Source organism: Notolepis coatsorum (genome assembly GCF_963971535.1).
Source record: "Notolepis coatsorum genome assembly, chromosome: 2".
In the NCBI taxonomy this organism is placed as follows: domain Eukaryota; kingdom Metazoa; phylum Chordata; class Actinopteri; order Aulopiformes; family Paralepididae; genus Notolepis; species Notolepis coatsorum.
In genome coordinates, this window is record NC_140166.1 from 41,527,616 (window position 1) to 41,551,549 (window position 23,934).

General features: G+C 45.2%; 1 protein-coding gene across 1 annotated transcript; it reads left to right on the forward strand.

The window, feature by feature from the left end:
* Positions 1 to 345: 345 nt before the first annotated feature.
* On the forward strand, positions 346 to 23,576 carry ap3m2 (adaptor related protein complex 3 subunit mu 2). Its single transcript, XM_084338169.1, has 9 exons — positions 346 to 413; positions 1,305 to 1,589; positions 1,841 to 2,012; positions 14,570 to 14,707; positions 15,568 to 15,653; positions 15,846 to 15,979; positions 19,346 to 19,553; positions 20,040 to 20,184; positions 21,871 to 23,576. Exons 2-9 carry the CDS (start codon positions 1,317 to 1,319, stop codon positions 21,969 to 21,971), a joined length of 1,257 nt encoding a protein of 418 aa, XP_084194295.1. The 5' UTR covers positions 346 to 413; positions 1,305 to 1,316; the 3' UTR covers positions 21,972 to 23,576.
* Positions 23,577 to 23,934: the final 358 nt, after the last annotated feature.

Consider the following 23,934-nt stretch of genomic DNA (forward strand, 5'->3'; position numbering starts at 1 on the left):
AGTGAATTATAATAGCTCAGTGATGTTTTTAATGTGACCATTTTCACAGATACACTCATCATGTTTATGTAGCTATCCCATGAAAAGTATCCGCACAATATGAAATCTGATATTATTGGTTACAAAATGTCAGACGAAAAATATCAGATTAGGCCAATCCATGTTTTTTTTTACTGGTGTTTACTGGTCGCTGTCCAATTACAGAGGAGTTGTGAGCAATGAGTCATTTTTGACCAATCCCTATATTCAATAGGCGGGGTTTTCTACCCTAGCGAGTGTCTGGTTGGTCCATTCCCGTGTCAATCTCACAGCGTTTGCTCCACCACATAACAAGGAACTGGGGAGGACCGACGGCCGCTAATCTCATTGAGACAAGGGCGAAAGGCGAGACGAAAACACAATTTAGGTCTTCGGTGAGTGACTGATTTGTTTATAAACTAAAAGATTAGCATCGGGTTCATTTTAAATGAACAATAATGTCACTGTTAATAATAATAACCAACATACTACTTCATGAATCATACCGTTCTGCATGTTGGTGTCTGCGGTGCTGTCACAAGACAACTGGAGGGAGGAGGCATCTGATTAAAGCATGATGTGTAGATGACTAAACTAGATTGTCATTTGGTCCTAGAATAGATGACGTTAGCTAGATATATTATATATGTTGACCGAGGCTTTTGTCACACAGCTATGCTATAGAGATAGGTAACGCACTCGTATCTGTACCGAACCTGATAGCCATGCCATGCCCAATAATGAATACGCCGGTGTCACATTTCCCATTAAGTCCCTCAAGTTACTGCGATACCTATTCAGAGTTTGTTAAAAATGGGCTTTATTTACATGGGAAACATACGTTTACATTGCTAAAGCCAGCGTTAGAACAATAAAAAAAACACTTATCGAAACCTCTCTCTCTGTGTATAATATGCATACCTAACCTGGGGGACCCTGATGTAAACAAGACGAACGTCTTTCTCTGGTCTGCATCCCATTAACAATTGTGTGTATTGAGCCGTACTGTACTGTACCCATTCTGCAATCTGGTAATACAATTTTCAATCAATAACCTGTGTGTTATTATTCAGATAACCCACACATTGTAGTAAACCCAAACGTCATGTTAGGGTAGGCTGGCCTTCTCACTCAGTCAATAATAATACTGTAGTCTTCCACCTCTGCTCTTTCCTCTCAGCCTCCAGCCAAGATAACCCACACATTGTAGTAACACGTCATGTTAGGGGAGGCTGGCCTTCTCAGTCAATAATATACAGTCTTCCACATCTGCTCTTTCCTCTCAGCCTCCAGCCAAGATGATCCACAGCTTGTTCCTCGTCAACTCTTCGGGGGACATCTTCCTGGAGAAGCACTGGAAGAGTGTTGTCAGCCGCTCCGTCTGCGACTACTTCTTCGAGGCCCAGGAGCGCGCCACCGAGCCGGAGAACGTGCCCCCGGTGATCCCGACGCCGCATCACTACCTCATCAGCGTGCTCAGGCACCGCATCTACTTTGTGGCCGTCATACAGAGCGAGGTGCCCCCGCTCTTTGTCATCGAGTTCCTGCATCGAGTCGTCGACACATTCCAGGTTGGTTTTACATCTTTTGTGAGTTCCTTTACGTGAGTTCCTACGGTTCTCCAGGTCCATTGCCTTAAGTAATTTGGCTGACAGCATTTGTCTTAAAGGTCAAGCGTTTGGGTGGATTATCTACTATTAGAATCCATCCTTTCTTTCCACCATACTGTTTTCATCCTCCCTTTCTCACCCCCTCTCTGTTTTGTGGACTTGTTTTTATTTTAGAAACCTATATCCTCCTGACTGTGTGCCTTTGTTGTCAGGACTATTTTGGAGTGTGTACAGAGGCTGCCATCAAGGACAATGTGGTGGTGGTCTATGAGCTGCTGGAGGAGATGCTGGACAACGGCTTTCCTCTCGCCACAGAGTCCAACATCCTCAAAGAGCTCATCAAGCCGCCAACCATCCTCCGCACAATGGTCAACACTATCACAGGTAGCAAGACTGGTCATTCAACACGATCACAGGTAGCAGGACTGCTGCAAGGCACTCCGTTAGAACTCAACTGATGATCACAATGGTCAACACGATCACAGGTAGCAAGACTGGTCAACACTATCACAGGTAGCAGGACTGCTGCAAGGCACTCCGTTAGAACTCAACTGATGATCACAATGGTCAACACTATCACAGGTAGTAGGACTGCTGCAAGGCACTCCGTTAGAACTCAACTGATGATCACAATGGAATTTATTAATGTCAAAAAAAAATAAAGTGGGCAGTTTGCTTCAACCAAAAGCCACAACAAATTGAAATGACCACATCAAAGCCAGGCTTCAGCCCTTACACTGTGCTAAGGATTTCCAACAATCATCAACTCTGATCTTCTTCATCAGTCTCATGATGGTCCGAGTGACGATAACATAACTGTTTTAACCAGAATAAAGATAACTTTATAACAGAAAGAGAAGCCCCCATGAATTATATACAAGTTGAAGTAGCACGCCCTACCTGTCCTGATTGTTTCAGCAGAGGTTTTTAATCTACCTTCAATCATTGGTTGAAAAGCATCTTGCCACAGTCCTTTAAAGGCCCACTTGCAGGTTAAACCCTACTCTTCAATTATGGGTAGTTTACATCATTGGTATCTAATTTCATTTTTTTTTTTTTTTCATTTGACGCCGGAAATTCCACTCAGAAAGGGTTAAAAATGTCCACGCACGAATAACATGTATGGAGCCAATCAAAAAGCTTATCAGACGCCATCAGTGCCGTGACGTCACTGAAGGTAACTTTCCCCTACTTCTCATCCACTACAATGGAGTTTTGACGAGTGCAGAAAGCCATTTCCTTGATCCAAATGGACGCCTTACAAGACGCAAATGGGTTTAATCGTCGGAGAGACTACTTTGAAGGTAGTTATAAGGGTTTTAATGTCATAAAAAAAGAACTACATGTACCACTAGGCAGCCTGTTGTTCAGTACAGCAGCGCTATTGGTCTGTTAGGCTGTCGCCTTATCCCCGTCACGGGTCATAGTACCAAGCTAGCATTATGTCTACTGTTGTGAACCATTTTAAATCGGGGCATGTAGAAGAGTTTCGGGAACGAGTAAAATGTGCAGGTCCTCTTCTCAGACCTGTGGGGCAAAGCACTGCATGCATCATGCCGGCTAGCAAGCTACACGTCACGGCATGTTGATACGATAGTAGCCCCTTTCATGACTGATGCACTCGGTCACGAAACGGGCTACCACGATAGCTAACTAACGTTACCGTTACAAGCTCAAACACCTTATAACTACTACTACTGTTGTGTCCATAAGTTCCCTGGCAGAATACTTTGTTTGTGAGGCCAATGTATACAAAGAGGAGAGAACCATTTTAAATCGGGGCATGTTAGGAGTTTCGAGAATGCTGGCTAGCAAGCTAGCTAACTTAGCTACTAACGTTATATACACAATATGTACAATGACACAATGATTTACATTAGTATATTTACAAATAGTGTGGCTTTTACAAATAGTGGATAGCTTTAGAGATAAATGGCTATGATCACGGAGTAGGGTGACCAGGTCCAAATAAACCAAATGTGGGACACCCTCCCCCCCAGCACGCAGCCCCCCCGCCCTTTTGGTGGACTGTCCCTGTCGCCTCCTTCAAGGCTCATCCGCCACTGTCCTCATTAAAATGACCACAAGCCTAATATGTTTTGCCCTTATTCATTTTATTTTTATTTTCCTTTTGTCTCTAATGGGTGTCAAAATAATAATAATAATAAATAATACTAAAAATAAATTAAATACATTAAATGACCACCCAGACTTACAATCACTTATCAAACAGAGCAGGAACAGTAACACAAGTCTCAACTCACAAGTCCAGGGATTCAGGGAATGAGCAGGGGGGAGGAAGGATGAGGGGGGACTTGCAGTGGTGGTTGGGAGCAGGAAAAGGACAGTTCAGTTTCAATATTTGCTATGAAATGAATGTATTCAGTTCACTCTGACTGCAGGAAGTTGAGCGTGTGATTATCAAAAATATGTGTGCAGTATATTATTAATATATTTTAGTGAAATATATGGCAATATCCATTCCAACCATATCATAATATATGGAAATAGAATAATATACACACCAATATAATTACCATGTGTATATTTGTAAATATATTGTGGATATATCCTTGATAATATATTGTTATTGTAATAAATTTAATAATATATTGGCAATACTCCCACTATATTCCTAATATATTTGCAATATATTTCATTTGGGGAATCTACACCCTCATACACACATGAATTTAACACACCTTTGGTTGTTTCCTCCCGTGGCTTAACCGCTGGCGTTTTGAGTTCTCTGAGACAACTCTCCACCGAAGCAGGGGCTAGCACCTCGGTTACGATGGCTGCTGCCTTGGTCCGACCACAGGCCATTGTCTTGGCTATGTCAGAGTCGGGGAAAATGGTAGGGGATAGCTTGGTACCACAGTCTGCTGATCTGTATGACTGGGCATGTTGGACAGTGTGGTAAACAGTTGTTACCTCTGCAGCAGTTATTTTGTCTGCTTGTCCAACGTCTTTTGGTCGGAGAAATGCGAACATGGATTTTGACGTCTCTTTTTGTGTAACCCATTTCTTGTGGGACTCAGCTTGTCTGTCGTTTTATATCAAATTCGCCCCCATGCCCAATGGAGAACGAACTATTGCAAAGTTCACAATAAACCCTCTCTGCATCCCCCTCGACATTTCTCACCCATTCTCGAAGACACTCTGATGTCACGAGACCGCCGCCATCTTGGTATAGGGGGACCATACGGATTTCTAGTATCAAATGCATGTGTTGAGGTCCGTTTTTATTACATGTTTTATCACATTCTTGTTCATTTCATAACATTTTTATACGATTTGTTTTGAAAATATTGAGGCCAACATGGCATTTCACTATTTCGAAAGCCTTTCTGGTGATTCTAAGGCGAGATATGATTCAAAGAAGCTCCCCCTGATTGACTTGACATAATGTCCATACAAAACACATACAGACATGGCCAACTCTCGAATACCCAAATTGAAGCTGCTATGTTACGTTTTGTACTAATAACAAAACAAACACAGAAATCCAAATCGCAAGTTTTATACCATCACGGAGTTAAAAGTGGCTGGCGGCTAACGTTCGGCTAACTAGCTCTGGTGTTGTGGTCGTGGTAGCTACATGCTAAGCTAACGTTAATCACATCATATCGAACCGATAGGAGTTTATCTTATCTAATCTTACGTGGTGGTACCACGTGTGCCACTACCCGGTCAAACATCCACGTAAGATTAGATAAGATAAGCTCCTATCGGTTCGATATGATGTGATTAACGTTAGCTTAGCATGTAGCTACCACAACCACAACAGCAGAGCGAGTTAGCCGAACGTTAGCCACCAGCCACTTTTTCCTCCGTAATGGTATAAAACTTGCGATTTGGATTTCTGTTTTTGTCATTAGTACAACGCGTAACACAGCAGCTCTTTGGCATTGTGAAGGACTGAAGAAAATTCCGCTTGATTTGACGCTTTAACTATCCGTTTCTGCACTAAATGAACCGTACACAATGTACGAGGCGGGGCAGTTACCCCCCACGCTGCAGTTGCCTAGCAACAACAGGCAGGAAGTTGACTTCGAGAATGGGTATTCTGTTTTCCATTCGCTACGGTAACTACACCTCCTCTTTTTGTTTGGTGTGTCCTGCATTTTTTAAAGTACGAGTGTGTTCTAGGCAGCTGTCAGTGTCTTCTTCTTCTTAATGGCGGGTCGCACGAGCTGTCAGTTGTGTCCCCGTCTGTCACTCAGCTCTTTGCTATCGCGGAGATTTCAAATAGGCCCCGCTTGTGTGTATATTTTCCCCAACGGAGCTTCACTTCCGCGTTCGGGGTTCCATTGGCTGGGGGGGGGGACGTTCGCACAGATGACAACCAATAAGAGGGACATGGTCTCAATTTGCGTGACGCGTGAAAAGAGACAGTTTTGCTGTGCAATCACGCGCAATGCGTGATATCTGGTCACCCTATCACGGAGCAATAGTGTTAGGTGAAACAGATACTAGCTCCTCGGCTAGCCTAGTAGTAACAAGAAGGCTCTGCTTCCTGCCACTACCTGCCTGTGATTCTCAGCGCCCCCTGCTGCCCTGTACCTTGTGTGACGTCATCATTAAGATGACACGTGCACGTTATGAACCATGGATTAAAATATCCACGTGCGTGGTGATTGTGGTTGGGCGGACAAAATGTTTGATAAAAATGCTAAAACTGGGTAAATTTAGATAATTCTTTCCCCCCTCTTCATGAAAGTCACCGTTGGCCTAGTCACATTGTTTATTGAACAAAAATAGTCTAGGGCTGTCTTAAATACTTCGAAGCTTCGTTCGATGGCACAAGCTTCGAACATTAAAAAAAAATCAAAGTTAAAAAAAAGAAAACGTATTCGCCCATATTACGACTGCACCCCTGGTCCCGACCCATATAAAAATATGTCTTAATAAAACGTGCTTAATTAAGTCGAATTCTGCCTTTGTCTCTATCAACTACATATAAATATTTATATAATTGTTTGCTTGATGGACGAAGGTGGCAACATAATTATGTAATGTCATGTCGTTGGCTGTGATAGCAGCCCCACTGCACCCAGGCAGGGCAGCCGAGTGAAACCTTGTTGGCTGCGTCACAGTCACGAAAGGGGCTTGTTAAGCTAAGGGGCTACACAACCCTGACTGTATTTAGATGTTTAGATTAAAACCACTACTAAAGATATTAATTTAGCCAGACAGTACAGTTACTCAAAATGGCGGACACTCCATTAACTGCGCGGGGACAGGGATACAAGTTGAACAAGCATTTTAATGTTAATAGTAAACATACATATGATATAACACAGCTCTCTTTAATAATAGAATGTCAGTGCAACAAAGTCAGAGGTAACGATAGTTCCTATACTACGGATACCCGACCGGTGGAGCTCTGAAGGGAGTGAGACGGAGCGAAGCGGCACAGGGAAAAGCAAGATGGTGGCTGGAGACGGTGGTTCTCTCTAGAGCTCCGGCTCCAGAGAAACTGCAGACTGGTGGGATAATCCTGTCGTCGTTGGGAAAGAGGGTCTCGTACGGACCGGTCCTTGTATTCCTAGCGCCCGATGGCAGGATTAATAGCTAGTAGTCCAAAAGCCTGTTGGCATGGATGATAGCTAGTTAGCTCCGTCTGTACTTGAAGCTAACCCGCAGGCGGTCTTCAATGAGTACTTATGTCCAGAACGTCGCTGGGTTCAACTATAAGTCTCTCCACGTTACTTCGCTTACACAAGTCACTATACTGTGCCAATAATGGCTCGACAATATTATAGTTGTATCTAATTAGCCGTACGGCTCTCTATAACGATACGTTGCCTGGCCGTGCTGTTTACAACTGCTCCAAACGTTACTTCTCTCTCACTCTGCTAGTTTTCCGAGCCTATTCACCCATACAGATCAATACGCTCTCTCACTTGTCCGGGCATGTCTGAAACATGTCTAGAGGGGCGCGCGCACTGGCGCCTATGGCGTTAAGAATGGGACATATACAATGAGCGAATGATGAATACTGTTAGATAAACATATGACGTAAAGATATATATCTTATATATATAAACAATATATAAGTTATACAAAATAATAAACGCAGACTTTCAGTGTTAATCTGGACCTTCAGAACAGCCGCCCCCTAATTAGTCCGAACCTAATTAGCAAATAAATTTGGGGCACAGATTAATATCCAGGGTCAAGTCAATTTCTCCATAATGGGCTATGGGAAGTTGGAAGTAATCTATAAGGTCAGTGGGTTATCGTCGTCGTCAGGGGGGTCAGGGAACGCAGGAAGCTCTATCAACTTAGCTACTGGTCTGGTATAAGTCCGCCCTTGTACGATGACCTCTGCTGCTCTGACCTTCCCATCCGAGCCATTGATCACTCTGCTCACACGGCCGGCTGGCCACGTAGCTCGGGGTAGTGACATGTCTATGATCATCACGATGGTCCCCACGGTCAGGTTGTCCCTGTCTTTCACCCATTTCTGACGGGCTGGAAGGGAGGGCAAGTAGCGTAGGAGGAAGCGGGCCCAAGACTGGTCGGTCAGCACTTGGCTGTGTCTCCACATCCTCCGTCCGTCCATCTCGTCCTGACCGTACACAGTCTGAGGAAGGGCAGGGTCCAGCCGCCCCATCAAGAGGTAGCTTGGGGTGATGGGTTCAGAACTTCCTCTTCTCGAGCCCTCAGGTGGGCCACTGATCCGTACGCCACTTCAGAGGCGTCGCTGAAGACGTGCAAGTCTATCTGACACGTCTCCAGTCGCACGGTAGAAGGGAAGTAGCTCCGCGGGATGGCCACCTCGCGGAGTAAGACGAGTTCATCCTCCCACTCTCTCCATGTGGTGGCTAGGTGCTCGGGTATGGGGTCGTCCCAGCCCTGCTCCTTGGCCCACAGTTCTCTCACCAGCATCTTCGCCCGGGTGGTGTAGGGGAGAATACACCCCATGGGGTCGTACTGGCTGGCGAGTGTTCGGTACACACTCCGCCGAGTGGTCAGTCTAGTCGTGGACGTCTCCTGATCCGTCCTCAGAGGTGTGTGTCTGTAGTGAAGCGAGTCCGTCTTGAAGCGCCAGACGAGGCCCAGAGTCATCTCTTGCGCTTCGCCTGGAGTGTGCGCCATCCAGGTCTCGCTGCTAGCGGCTTTAGTCTCTGGAGGGAGGTGCTGGAGAACTTGAGGGTCGCTACTGGCCCACTGTCGGAGGTCGAATCCACCTTTGGCTAACGAAGCCCGTAGCTTCATTAGGATGCTCTCTGCTTCTTCTGGCGTGGATTAGGGGTGGGACGATACATCGATCCAGATCGATACATCGATGTAATTATCAACAATCGAATCGGATCGATGCGATGTAATAAGATCGATTCATATCGATACTCTTATTTTGAAAATCCTGTGGCGAGTCTCATATCCGCCCAAGAACAACAGCGGTAGCTCCGTGTGTGTAGACGTTACAGCATAGCATTCTCCCTTTCTGTGTGTGTGTGTGCGCGCGTCTTTGGAAAGACCAGATGAGGTCAGAGGAGTTTGATGTTTAAATGTTATTTAAACATAAACAATATAATACATAATAAATGTAGGCCTATACATGATCATGCAACATCAACAAATTGTTGTAGGAACGGTTTGGGAGAGGGAGGTTGTGAGTTTTGAGTTCCAAAAAATGTAGCTTAAAGTTTAAAGCTCAATATATAAAAACGTGGCACTTTACAGTGAACAGGAGGTCTATTTGTATTAAAAACAATAGATTGATTTTCCTTTAAATGTCTGGAAGAGCTCAAAAATACAAATGTCAAATGATATTTTCATTACCTTTTTTTAGTTGATCTAAATGTTACTGATTGTGTTAAATGGGCATATGATATCATCTCATATCGATCGCAGGCACCTGAATCTAATCGTATCGTATTGTATCGTGAGAGACTTTGTGATATCGGCAAATATCGTATCGTTGTCCAAAGAATCGATATCGTATCGTATCATGATGAAACTGGTGATTCCCACCCCTAGCGTGGATACGCTCTGTAGGCAGTGGTGCGTCGCTCCCTTAGGCACATGCAGAGTGGGCATCCCGTCCCGCCTCAAGAGTGGGGTTGCGTATCTTAGCACTCCGTCGACCTCGACTCTCGTAGTCTTCTGCTCTAGTAGAGCGATGGCATACTTGTCCTCCTTGGACCGAACCATCTTGCGTTCGTTCTTGAATGGCAGCGCGTCTAGTGTCCATAGCCTCTCAACGTGCTGTAGGAGAGTGTTGTCTGTGTCACTCACCTTGGTGTAAAGGCAGCGTGTGGACGTTGGTCGGCTGGAGGGCCCGGAGAGGGGGCCCTGGAGCGTCCATCCCAGTCGGGTCTTAACCGCGGCTGGGCATCCTCTGGGTCCGATGTGGACCGCATCAGTTGGGACAATGAGGTCCGCGTGGTCGGAGCCAATGAGTAGGGTCGGTGTAGCGCCGCTGATAGGCGGTATGGGCAGTTGGCGTAGGTGGTCGTACTTTTCCCTCAGCTGTGGGATGGGGTAATCATAGCGTGACAAACCTATGTCGTAGCTTGTGAACGCCTTGCTGATGGCGTACCGCTTCTCAGGCTGGTCGATCGCTGCAATGGTGAACGAGACGTTCTCACCTTTGATTGTCTTTAAGTCTCGACGAATGGTACGGAGGGTCATGGTCTCCTCTGGGCCCCGCAGGTCCAACTGGGTCGCGGCGGAGGCGAGGAGGAGTGTCTTCTCCGACCCGTCGTCGAGGACGGCGTAGGTGTCGAGTACCTTGTCCCCGTGACTGAGGAGTACTCGTACTACCTTGAGGAGCACTCTGGAGCTCCCACTCTTCGTGGGGTCGATGTAGAGTACTTCTGTTCTCGAGGTGCTTTTGTGGAGCTGGTGGGCGCTTGTTGCTCTCGTGCAGTGCTTCGAGGTGAGCGCCGTCACACTTGCCACACTTCTTCTTAAGGCGGCATTCTGCTGCCATGTGGCCGCGCGCGCAGCGGAAGCAGCAGCAGCGGCGGTTAGCTTTAATCCACTGACTTACTTCGGCGGTGGTCAGTTTCTTGAATGCGTCGCACTGTGACAGCCAGTGTTCGCTGTCGCAGTATTGACATGCGATCTTCCATTTCTCCTTGGCGGGGGGGTTGTGACTCTTCTGCCGTGACACCGACTCGGCCTGGTGCATCACTGTGATGGGCCTGATTTGGTCTTTAAACCTCCTCTGTCCCTCTTTAGAGTTCGAGCCACCCCATGCGAAGGTGTCGATTCTTAGGCTGCTAACCTCCCTGGCTAGGAAGTCAGCAAGATCCAGCAGTGACTGTTCTGGTCCATTCGGGTCACGGTAGTTTCGTTGCCGCCGAAAACGTTCTTGGCGGAATGGGGGGAGCTTCTCCAATATGCGCTCCACGTTGGAGTTGGCGTACAACTCGTACATTCCCTTCTCTTTCTGGGACCCGAGCATCCCTACTAGGGACTGTACTTTGACGGATAGGTCGTCCAGGGCTCGGTTGTCTCTAGCCGGGGGGATACGTTTGATCTCACGTATCTCCTGAATGACATAATCCCACGTACGTCCGTAACGTGCGTCAAGGGCAGCCAGGGCGTCAGAATAGGGAGTTGGTGAATTGGAGTATGCCAGCGCTATGTTGTGCACTCTAGTTACCTTGAGGTGCTTGAGGAGAATGGCATACTTGTATGGCTCGTCCTGTACTCCTGACATGATTGTCTCTAGGCACATACGCAGCTCGGTATACTGCGCTCGGTCTTCTCTTGTGAAGTCTGGGAATGCGTGGGACCCAATGTAGGGTGTCATAGAGGGCTGTGACACTGACACACGTGGGGGGAGGGGCGTTCTCGGCCAGTCTCCCGGTGCGTTGGTTCGTGCTGGGCGGGAACCAGGGGCTGGGTTGCCAGGTACTAGTACTCAGTGCCGTCTGTTGCTCGAACTCCCCACTGGGGTGTGTTGGGGGTTCATGACGCAGCGTGTCGTGACTGAGACCGGGGCTGCGCTGAGCCTCCTGGTCTGAGATGGAGTAGTGCGGGCGGGCCCTCTGCCCTCCCTCGTCCTCAGTCAGGCTTTGTAGTCGCTCGGCTAGCTGCTCTGCAACGTAAGCAGGTTCTTCCCTGAGGGGGGGTCCCATGTAGCTTCGTCGGGGAGGGGAGGGTGCCCTCGACCCTTGGCGTGATGATCTCCGGGAGCTCCGGGTGGAGGAGTGGGGAGTCCCATTCTGGAGCGCTTGCGCCATCATTTGTGCTTGTAGACGGTCTCGCTCCGCCTCGCGCTGCGCATTGGCACGGTCTCGCTCCATGGTTTCTTGAGCCTGGAGGCGCCTCTCTTCCAGTCTGAGATGTTCGCGCTCACTCTCTCGTTGCGCCTGGAGGCGATCCCTTTCCGCCGAAGCGGTTATCGTGGTGTCAGCCTGGAGGCGACTCTCTTCCAGTCTAAGATGTTCGCGCTCACTCTCTCGTTGCGCCTGGAGGCGGTCACGCTCACCCTTGAGGCGGTCACGCTCACTCTCTCGTTGCTCCTGGAGGCGATCCCTTTCCGCCGAAGCGGTTATCGTGGCGATCAGGACTTGCGCTAGCCTCTGGTCGGCCTCGCTTGGGGATGACGCTGATGATGGTGATTTGGAGTTGGCAGGGCTTGGCGGTGACCTGGTCTTCTCACGCGCTCCGAGGTCCATCTCGGGGGCGCCATGTTCTTTACTTTCATGCGCTCTGAGGTCCATCTCGGGGGCGCGGCGTTCTATGGATATAGTCAGGTCATGCCCAGCTTGTCCCCCCCCTGTAAGCTAAGTCAGTTTCACTTAAACTAGCTTGGGTCTCTACATCTGGGGTTGACGGGTCGATAAGGTTGGGCATACTTGAGCTACCAATGTTATCCTTGCTTAACGTCCTCGTAGATAAGCTAGGAGGTAAATCTACAGCGTAGCCCTCCAAGTGGTGAGGGGGCTGACGCTGGCGCCTAGGGCGCTCTAATGGGGGAGAGCCGATTGGAGAGTGTCCGCCGCTGGCCATATTATCACTAATATTATTATTATTACTGATACCCTCCGGCTCGAAGGACCAATTGTAGCTAAGGGGCTACACAACCCTGACTGTATTTAGATGTTTAGATTAAAACCACTACTAAAGATATTAATTTAGCCAGACAGTACAGTTACTCAAAATGGCGGACACTCCATTAACTGCGCGGGACAGGGATACAAGTTGAACAAGCATTTTAATGTTAATAGTAAACATACATAATATAACACAGCTCTCTTTAATAATAGAATGTCAGTGCAACAAAGTCAGAGGTAACGATAGTTCCTATACTACGGATACCCGACCGGTGGATCTCTGAAGGGAGTGAGACGGAGCGAAGCGGCACAGGGAAAAGCAAGATGGTGGCTGGAGACGGTGGTTCTCTCTAGAGCTCCGGCTCCAGAGAAACTGCAGACTGGTGGGATAATCCTGTCGTCGCTGGGAAAGAGGGTCTCGTACGGACCGGTCCTTGTATTCCTAGCGCCCGATGGCAGGATTAATAGCTAGTAGTCCAAAAGCCTGTTGGCATGGATGATAGCTAGTTAGCTCCGTCTGTACTTGAAGCTAACCCGCAGGCGGTCTTCAATGAGTAGTTATGTCCAGAACGTCGCTGGGTTCAACTATAAGTCTCTCCACGTTACTTCGCTTACACAAGTCACTATACTGTGCCAATAATGGCTCGACAATATTATAGTTGTATCTAATTAGCCGTACGGCTCTCTATAACGATACGTTGCCTGGCCGTGCTGTTTACAACTGCTCCAAACGTTACTTCTCTCTCACTCTGCTAGTTTTCCTGTGTTCCGAGCCTATTCACCCATACAGATCAATACGCTCTCTCACTTGTCCGGGCATGTCTGAACATGTTCTGAAACATGTCTAGAGGAGCGCGCGCACTGGCGCCTACGGCGTTAAGAATGGGACATATACAATGAGCGAATGATGAATACTGTTAGATAAACATATGACGTAAAGATATATATCTTATATATATAAACAATATATAAGTTATACAAAATAATAAACGCAGACTTTCAGTGTTAATCTGGACCTTCAGAACAGGGCTACTTAATTAATTAATCCAATCCACATTATTTATAGAGCACATTTAAAAACAACAACATAAGATAAAAAATAATAATAATAAAAAAAAAAAAAGCTTCGATTGCCAAAAAAAAGCTTCGAAGGTCAGCCCTAAAAAATACAACATGCAAGTGGGCCTTTAACAATATTAGTCTTCTGTACCTCAAACATTATACACCCACCACTGGTCTAATCTAATTCATACTATTCACTTCAGAGAACTTTAGTGTCTTTGGATTGCCGAACAATGCAACTGGTCCCCCTGTGTATTACAACTGTATTGTACCTAGAAACAGCCTCGGGCCTCAGCCATAATGTTTTGGTTATAGTTTTGTGTATGTAAAACGTATGACATACATACTAAAGCATGTTTTAGCATGCTGAATTCAAGACAAACGGAGATGTACCGCTCAGAGTGTTCTCTCCTATTTAGAAGTTTAGCGTAGCCTGAAGTAGGGCCGGGTGCCGGTGGTATACCAAATATAAAGGTATACTGCCATGAGCTATGAAAAGAAATGGGGTTCTACAATACCGTCGTCCACAATATATTAAATATTGTAAAAAATATGTACTGATGGCTAATCAAAAAAAGTATTCCTATTTATATAAAAAATAAAATAAGAATCTATTTAGCATTACATGGCACCGTGACAATTGTATTACAAGATAAAGACATAAAGGGAAGTCATATCACATTGTAATTTCTACTGGAATGAAATACCGTCGTATACCTCACCCAGCTCTAGCACAAATTGACACGTCATACTTGGACTGTGTGAGAGCCAGGGAGTTATTGTGGTCAATACAGTACAGACACTACGGTGTGGAAAGTATATTGATCTCACATCTGTTTGTTTTCATTCTGACAGGCAGTACCAATGTAGGGGAACAGCTGCCTACAGGCCAGTTGTCAGTGGTGCCATGGCGACGCACTGGAGTGAAATACACCAATAACGAAGCCTACTTTGATGTGGTGGAGGAGATTGATGTCATCATTGATAAATCAGGTACTGCTTTGCACTGAACAACACAGACTGCGTGTTTCAAAATGTGAAAGATGCGCTTCATGAAGATGCTCTGGTATTCTCCACTCTTATTGCCAAATGGGTTCATTCTTCTATATTTGAAGCAAGCTCACCCACTCTCCCATATACAATGGATGAGAGATCTGATTAGCTATCTACATTTTGGGAAATTAGCTTACCGTCTTCTCCAGAGAGAGACAATAAGATGGATACCAGTTTCCTCTCTGTGCGTTCAGTAGAAAGCCATCTGGCTGCATGTTAGCCTAGCTTAGCACAATGAATGGAAGCGGACATGACCGGTTAGCCTAGGCCTTGTCAAACTAACACCTCTCCCGAAGGCTAACCGGTCATGTCCGCTTCCATTCATTATGCTAAGCTAGGCTAACATGCAGCCAGATAGCTTTCTACTGAACGCACAGAGAGGAAACTGGTATCCATCTTCTTGTCTCTCTCTGGAGAAGACGGTAAGCTAATTTCCCTAAATGTTGGCGTGTTAAAAAAGCAAAGCTGAGACATGTTTCTCCATCTGGGAGCCATTTATCTCTCATTTCTCATCCCTCAGCACTAAAGCGTTCACTCCTTTACTTACTAAAGTTCCATCTTTAACATAGACCCACTACCAAAACAAATTATTGTAATGGGAGGCGGTTGGGGATTACTAACTGAACCTTTTCTGTTGGTATGTTTTTTTTTGTCACTCACTGAAAAGAATAGACGATTGACACACAAAAACACACTAGCATTTCAAAACAAATATTGAAAAATAGTTTTTAACCCAGCCCTAATCATGTTGTTTTCTCATGTTAATCACCCCTTTGCTCTTCCTCCCTATCAACCATCAGGCTCCACCATCACAGCAGAGATCCAGGGAGTGATTGATGCCTCTGTGAAGCTGACGGGCATGCCTGACCTCACACTGTCATTCATGGTGAGATTTCACAATTCAGTCCTCAAGTTTTGGGCTCAGTTTTTAGCGTTTAAAAAATAACACCAATGTTGGTGGCATCACTTCCAGCTCTTATTGATTCTCAAGACCCTTCCCTAGTGTCTATGCACAGATTACAAGTGACATTTTTTTTAACCCCTAGCTAGCCCCTCTGACTCTCTTGTCATTTCCCAGAATCCTCGGCTGCTGGATGATGTCAGCTTCCACCCGTGTGTGCGGTTCAAGCGCTGGGAAGCGGAGCGCATCCTCTCCTTCGTCCCCCCTGACGGAAACTTCCGGCTGCTCTCCTACCACGTCAGCTCACAGAAGTCAGTCTTTTTCTGTTTATTAATGTCCCCACGTGGGAAAGAGTCCTCTGAACACTGGTGTTTTCCCAAGTCAGAGCTCATTCAGACCTGGGGCTGGGTGTCATTTGAAAATCTTGGAAAATGTTATATCTTGGAACAAACATGCTTATTGGTTCACTGATACTGATTAGATTAACTACTTGGGGATCAAAATTTGGTATAAAATTACAGTGTGTCCGATCGATACCAAATTTTGTTACCACAACATTCTTCGCTACTCAATAGCATTGAGGCAATTAGATTGATAGCATAAAAGTATGAAATCTTCGATACCCAGGCCTATTTGGTCCCAATGCCTTCTCTATTGCCACACCCACCTTCTGGAACTCCCTCCCTCCAAACATCCGTAGTGCTACATTCCTGCACTCTTCAAATCCCAACTCAAACCCACCGTCACCAAACTTGTAAATGACTCTGCCTGATTTCCCTCTTATTTTAATAAAAAAATATAATATTACGTTGTTCCCCGATCCCCTTCCCCTAGTTGCCCCCTCCTGTTAAGCGCCTTGGGTCTCCTGAAAGGCGCTATATAAATCTAAGATATTATTATTATTCTGACCACACACCTGCTTGCATCGACACATCATTTAACCACTCTCCCCCCTTCCTTATTGTTTTCATGCAGTCTCCACCCACTAAGAATGTATTTCACTGTGCTTTTACATTGCAGTTGGAGCTTCAGGAATCGTACTGTTCAATGAAAGTTGAACAAAATGAAGCGTCCATTTGATGGAGCATACGGTCGGAGGCAAAATTATTGGGGACAGTTGTGTGAAATGATTCCTATTTGCATTTCTGATCAAATGGTGAACATACGGTGAACTGACAGATATTTGTTTTTACATGCTGTTAAGGCTGAATTATCAGTCTGTCACGGCTCCTTTCGCTGCCACACCTAGACCATCATAGACCTCCACGTTGTCTGTGTCGCCCCACGGCGACGCACGATTAACATTTCTGTCGCGCTGCACGTAGGTCCCACCAGTAGGCTTCTTGGCCTTCAGCGCTAGCGGGTGGATGTCGCTTACTAAACATCCAGGCCCTGCGATAGTATTCCAACCTAAAACCACTGGCCCCCCACTGCCAGGACTCAAGTTATACATGGTCACTTCAATACATGGCAGTTCTCCTGGACAGTTTTCCAATGGAGATCAATGGGAACACTCATTTGGAAGCATTACACTGATGAATTGACCCTGTATAAACGGAGGATTGGTGGCAGCAAGGCATTTGCTTTTAGCCGGTACTCTTAGCTCAAGGTCTGTCAGCCGTGTATCCTACACTGGAATAAAGTACTGCAGAGTCCATCCCACCACTAAACTATCGGGAGATGTAGAGGCTCCATTCAGAGCTTTCAAGAGTACACCCAAAGAGGATCTCAAGAGTCAATTAATATTGATAGGTCAATGATTTTACTTTTTATTTTGTAAGGAGGATGTGACCATATATTGAGCTTAGATTACTTTATAATGGCTTGGATTTATATAGCGCTCTTCATGACACCCAGAGCGCTTCACAGAGTCCATTATTCGTTCATACACAGTCATACCGGTGGTGGTAAGCTACAATTGCAGCCAGAGCTGCCCTGAGGCTCTTTGATGTTCTTGTTAAATGGTCCAAATATAGTGCTTAGTTTAAATTGTGGCGAGTCTATACAGTCAGAATCCATAACTGACTCTCTTCCTTGTCCTTATGTTTATCTTTTGATCAGAAGTGCAAATTTCACGAGTACACAGCTAAATGAACCAATTTGACACAATGTCTAAATACTTTAGCCAGGGACTGAATGTATAGTACCGGTATGTAGGTTTGTAGTTCATTGGTGTTTAGTAATACTATCCCCAGTAGTCCAATTTTGGGTTCCTATAGTTGTGAAAAACCTGAAAAAGTCTTGGAATTTAAGAATAATGTTTCCCAGGCCTGAAAAAGGTATAGAAATTATACATGGTCAAGTAGTTTTGAAAATATCATGGAAATCAGTCCATAATAATTTTTCCAACAGATCAAGCTTTTTAATATAAAGCTTCGCTGCTGACATTTGAAGGAATAATGACACAAATATCAAATTGCCTAGTAATTACACAAGTAATTGGCTATGTCATAGTAGCCAAAACAAGACAAACAAATATTTGTTATGGAATTTGCACTTTGTCGTGGAATTTTATCAGTAAAGATGTGTAGGAACCCTGTCCAATTGTTGTACTGTATAGTACGGCTGGGCGATTCTTGCTAAAATGTGAATCACGATTTTTCTCTAAGAATTGAGATCACGATTCTCTCACGATTCTTATTTTTTCAATAAAATCATTTAAAAAGTAAAAAGTAAAAAAAATAAAAATAAAAGTTTAATTAAATTTATTTATTTTTAAAATAAATCATCATAACTTAGAAATGAGATTGCATAGGTCTATGAATCGAGATCGCGATTTTTTTTCGATTAATTGCCCAGCCCTACTGTATAGACAGTTTCAAACAAAGTGACAACATTGTAAATGGACTACATTTGCTTTCCTCAGTTGTTGATATTAGCTAACACTACAACAGTAAGTCAACTGCAGTCCAAGCTGCTCCCTAGCAACTCAATTCCACTGAGACAGTCTATTTGTTGGCTATTTGGATTCGTGTAATCTCTCTGGAAAGCAAAGAAGTGAATTGATGTTTAGTTGTATAGCTGCATAGTTTCCCACCATCTCCAATAGAGGACATTATAATCCTTGGAACATTTTGTGGATCTACCAAGAACATCTACGCCATGTGTTTGGATTCACTCAATTGTCAAATCATTTTTGAAATTATTTAAAAAAAAAATCCATTTGCAATATGAATGTTTGATATTTGACATCTATTACATTGTGACGCCATGAAACATCTACCGTACTTTTCGCACTATAAGCCGCACCTGACTATAAGCCGCAGCAGCTAAATTGAATGATGTGTACATATATAAGCCGCACTGGACTATAAGCCGCAGGTGTTTTAATGTTTAATTACCATATGTAATTAGCATTGGGACACAATACTGTCGGACAAATAACAAGAATTAACTCATTTACAAGTTGTATTAAGTTTAGCAAATAAGGGAACAGATAAATAACATTTCAATGCAGTCAAAAAAGCAATATTTTGATTTTTACATTTTCGGGTTTGGTCACGTCGAGTCACATATAAGCCGCACCGTTATATAAGCCGCAGGGTTGAAAAATGGGGGAAAAAGCCGCGGCTTATATGTTTATTCTGTTTGTCCCCTGAGTCTCTAGTATTGTTCTTCCTCTCTGACCGACTGCTCCATCCTGACCCGCTGTGTGTTCGGCCTCCTCTCTCTCTCAGCCTGGTCGCCATCCCAGTGTACGTGAAGCACAACATCAGCTTCCGGGAGGGAAGCTCCCAGGGCCGCTTTGACCTGACGCTGGGCCCCAAGCAGACCATGGGCAAAGGTGTGGAGTCGGTCCTGGTCACCAGTCAGCTGCCAAGAGGGGTGCTGAGCACCAGCCTCACCTCCACCCAGGGGTCACACACCTTCGACCCTGTCACTAAGGTACAGTGTGGGGGGGGGCACCCAGGGGTCACACTCACACCTTCGACCCAGTCACTAAGGTACAGTGTGGGGGGGGGGGGCACCCAGGGGTCACACTCACACCTTCGACCCAGTCACTAAGGTACAGTGGTGGGGGGGGGGCACACCCAGGGGTCACACACCTTCGACCCCGTCACTAAGGTACAGTGTGAGGGGGGGGGGGGGGGGGGGGCACCCAGGGGTCACACACCTTCGATCCCGTCACTAAGGTACAGTGTGAGGGGGGGGGGGGCACCCAGGCGTCACACACCTTCGACCCCGTCACTAAGGTACAGTGTGAGGGTGGACCCAGTGGACCCAGAAAGGAGAGTATATATAATATATAAGATTGTTTAGATGGAAGGCCATATGCTGTCAGTCATCTCATGAGTACATGGATAAGAGAAAGGAAAGTGTGTGGCTGTCCACAAGTAATATGACGTCTAGTCTGTCTTCTTTCTTGGCCAGATGTTGTCCTGGGAGGTCGGGAAGATCAACCCTCAGAAGCTGCCCAGTCTGAAGGGCACCATGACCCTGCAGGCCGGGGCCTCCAAGCCTGACGAGAACCCAGCCGTCAACATCCAGTTCAAGATCCAGCAGATGGCCATCTCAGGTACACATATATACACACACACGTATACATGTACACACACACACACACACACACACACACACACACACACACACACACACACACACATATAATATACACACACACACGCATGTATACTAGGGCTGTCCCCGACTAAGGATTTGTATATAGTTGACTATTAGTCGACTATAAAAATAAAATAAAAGTATAATAATATATATTTGTATTTTTTTATCATTCCATTTGGGCTGTGGGGGTGCTTAATGTCTGAAGGAGTCGACTGAAGGCTTCTTGTCCTCTGCAAAAGCATGCAATTGGTCCACTGATGGATACATCTTGATATTTGTCTAGTCTAGTGTGTTCATTCAGTGCCTCTGTGCCTGTTTTCTTAGGCAGTTAGCTTCTGGTATGCGTGCCATTAGCGTTAGCCACGTTTCTAGGCCTCTTTTTTTGGAAAGAATGATACAAAAAAATTTAATAAAAAAAATTACACAAATATATATATACTTTTTTTTGTCCATTCCACTAAGAGGTTGGCAGTCGACTACGGCTCCTTTCGATCGATTAGTCGACTATTCGACTAATAGGGGTCAGCCCTAATGTATACATGTACACACACACACACATACATACTGTATACACACACACACACATACTGTATACACACACATGTATACACACACACACACATATATACACACACACACACACACACACATATATATACACACACATGTATACACACACACATACATATACACACACATATATATACATATACACACACACATACACGCATATATACACACACACACACACACACACATGTATACACATACACACACATATATACATATACTGTACACACACACACACACATATATACACACCCTGTACCTCAGTGACTGGGTCAAAGGTGTCCAACATAATTTAACTAACCACAGCCTACTCAGATGACAAGCACATGACTGCCTCACTGTGTGAGCATAGAGGCCTATGCCACTAGATGGCGCCAATTCCAACAAATGCAGTATTGGCCTCTATGATGATTTCAATACTGAACCATTTCTAACTAAAAGGTTCATTAAGGTTCATTGTCCTGGCTAAATCACTAATGGAATGTTTAGACTTGTGCTCCAAGTTGGAAGAAACAACATTTGCTATGTGCAAAACAATGGTTGCAATGCGTCGATATATGAGAAATGCATATCTTGCAAAGAATTCACAGTGGAACAGTCATGTCATGTTTTTCTAATGTTTTACCTACTGTACAGAAATTGGGCATTTTCCTTTTTGTAAGTGGTTACCAATGGCTACAGGCAGCCATGTTGGAAGAAGGAGAACTCCACAAACATTCTGTGAACGGCCCCTATTGGTCTATTGTTAAGTATTGATGTACTGTGCTTCTGTATTGGTTAATGAGATATAAACAGTGTTTGGAACATGATATATATCCTTGTCTATCTTCCATTTTTCGTTATAGTGTTTGCCTTATGTCTCTGATCTTGTTTTGTGTTCTTTTCTTGGCCATGTTTACATGTATTACGTTTCATATTTTGTTTATGGACATTGATGGGACGGGAGTGGAACTTTATACGAGCCCTTTGGGCTTCGTTCCCTCCTAGCACTGTTTTTAAATAATGTGCTAAATAAATAAACTAAACTAAACACTGGTGTTTTTCTGCTTGTTGTCTCTCCTCTTGACAGGGTTGAAGGTGAACCGGTTGGATATGTACGGAGAGAAGTATAAACCTTTCAAAGGCATCAAGTACATGACGAAGGCTGGTAAATTCCAGGTCCGCACATAGACTCGCTGCTCTGGCCACAGGACCGGGCTGCTGCCTGCCGGCCAGTGAAGGCCTCGCTGAGCAGCAGAGGGGAACAGGGAGGCGTTGGTACATCTCCTGTGTGTTCATGTGTTTCAGGGTTTGTCCACAAAGATGGTGGGCTCTCCTATAACAGTTCAGAATGGACCATTAACATGCAAACCTCTATTGGAAGCAACAGTTAATTAGAGGTGCACTGATAAAAAACAAACTTCAGAACCGGTAGCCTACGAGTACAGAGTACTTTATTACCGTAAACCTAAATTAATAGCCCAGGCTTTTATTTCCTTCTATCATTGAACACAACCGGCCTATATTTGGGACAGGCCTCTATATATAAGGGGCCGTCCTTTTGTACAAAACTCTTGCTCAGCAAAGAGGGGAAATACTTATCAAATTGTTTATTTAAACCAGTAGGTATGACTATGACCTGTATAAAATTGAGGCTAATTAAAAACATTTCAATTTAAAATGATTTGATCGCGCTCTGAGTGACGGCGCTAACCTCACACACTGAGACTCAGAGAGAGAGAGAGAGAGGGGCGCGTAATGATGAGTGATGTTCCCAGAAGGTTCCGCTCAGTTTTACAAGTGTCTACTAAGTTACAGTTGTCACACAGGCGTGCTGTATTTTTGTAGCTGGCTAACATGTGCTAGCAAGCACTGTGATGAGCAGCAGTGTTAAATCATGGATGGTCGCTGTATGTAGCCTATATTGTGTGAGTGTCTTGTACATAGGCGGCGGGTGAGCCGAACATTAGGGGAGAAATCTATCCTTTTTTCTTTTTGGCTTGCGCACGATGCATGCACCTGCAAACGGTGCTGTCCATGGTTCTGAATTCATATAATACACACACCCACTAGGCTACTACAGCAAGCCCCACTCATTTAATATATAGTGCAAATTAAGTGTTCAAATGAAGGCATCCAATATGATTAACCATTGTCTTACCTTAATGGAGCAAAATGCGACGTTTCGTCTTGGCATCAATGATCTTTTCTGCTTTGAGTTTGTCTGTGAGATCACTTTCAATGTGAAGCAGACTCCGAGTTGACTGTCTCTCCTGGCGCACATTGTTGTTCTTAGCCAGTTTTGGATGCGCCTCTTTGCTGAGAATGACCGTTCAAAAGTTGCGGTGCCGACGGCAATGAAGGAAACGTTTTTCATAATTTGGATCTCATGCTTTGAAAACAATAAAGGGGGGAGCTCCAGTAGCTCACCACGTACCGCGAGTGCTATTTCAGCGCCGTGGACAACCGCGCTTGCGCGGATCTGGGGCTGAGCGCGTTCGAATCCCGGACGGCAGCCGTGCCTTTCCCAGAGTGTCTTTCCCCCCATCTGAACCCTTTCAGCCTGCTTCTGTCGGTCGAACTTGACCAAGTATGAATGCGAAGAAAAAGCGATAAACGCTAAAAAGAACCAGCTGACTGGTCAAAGTTTAAAAAAAAGAAAACAATAAAGGAACACGCCAACTTTTGGGGAAATTAGCTTATTTGCCATCTACCCTGGAGTTAGACAAGCAGATACATACCCGTTTCTTCTCTGTGCATGCATTAGGCTTGGGGAACAGCCGCACCGTTAGCCTAGCTTAGCGTTTTTGGAGTTGTATTTGGGGTGACTGTTGGGAACTAGGCTACACTGGCACACCTACTTCCAGTGAATGACACTAAGCTAGGCTAACGGTGCGGCTGTTCCCTAAGCCTAATGCATGCACAGAGAAAAAAAGGGTATGTATCTGCTTGTCTAACTCCAGGGTGGATGGCGAATTTCCCAAAAAGTTGGAGTGTTCCTTTTAAATGGAGCTAAATCAGCTGGGGTGAGATGGAGAGAATGAAAGATAATGGAGATGTGTCTCGCTGCTGCGTTTCCAGAGTTTTGCTCAGTAGTGGGGCAGATAAGCTCATATATGGAAGGTATTGTGCATTTTATGAAAGAAGCATGACA

Coding starts and splice junctions, on each gene's coding strand:
- ap3m2 (XM_084338169.1), top strand. CDS start 1,317: ATGATCCACAGCTTGTTCCTCGTCAACTCTTCGGGGGACATCTTCCTG. Junction 15,654..15,845: donor ACCTCACACTGTCATTCATG/GTGAGATTTCAC, acceptor GTCATTTCCCAG/AATCCTCGGCTGCTGGATGA. Junction 15,980..19,345: donor TACCACGTCAGCTCACAGAA/GTCAGTCTTTTT, acceptor TCTCTCTCTCAG/CCTGGTCGCCATCCCAGTGT.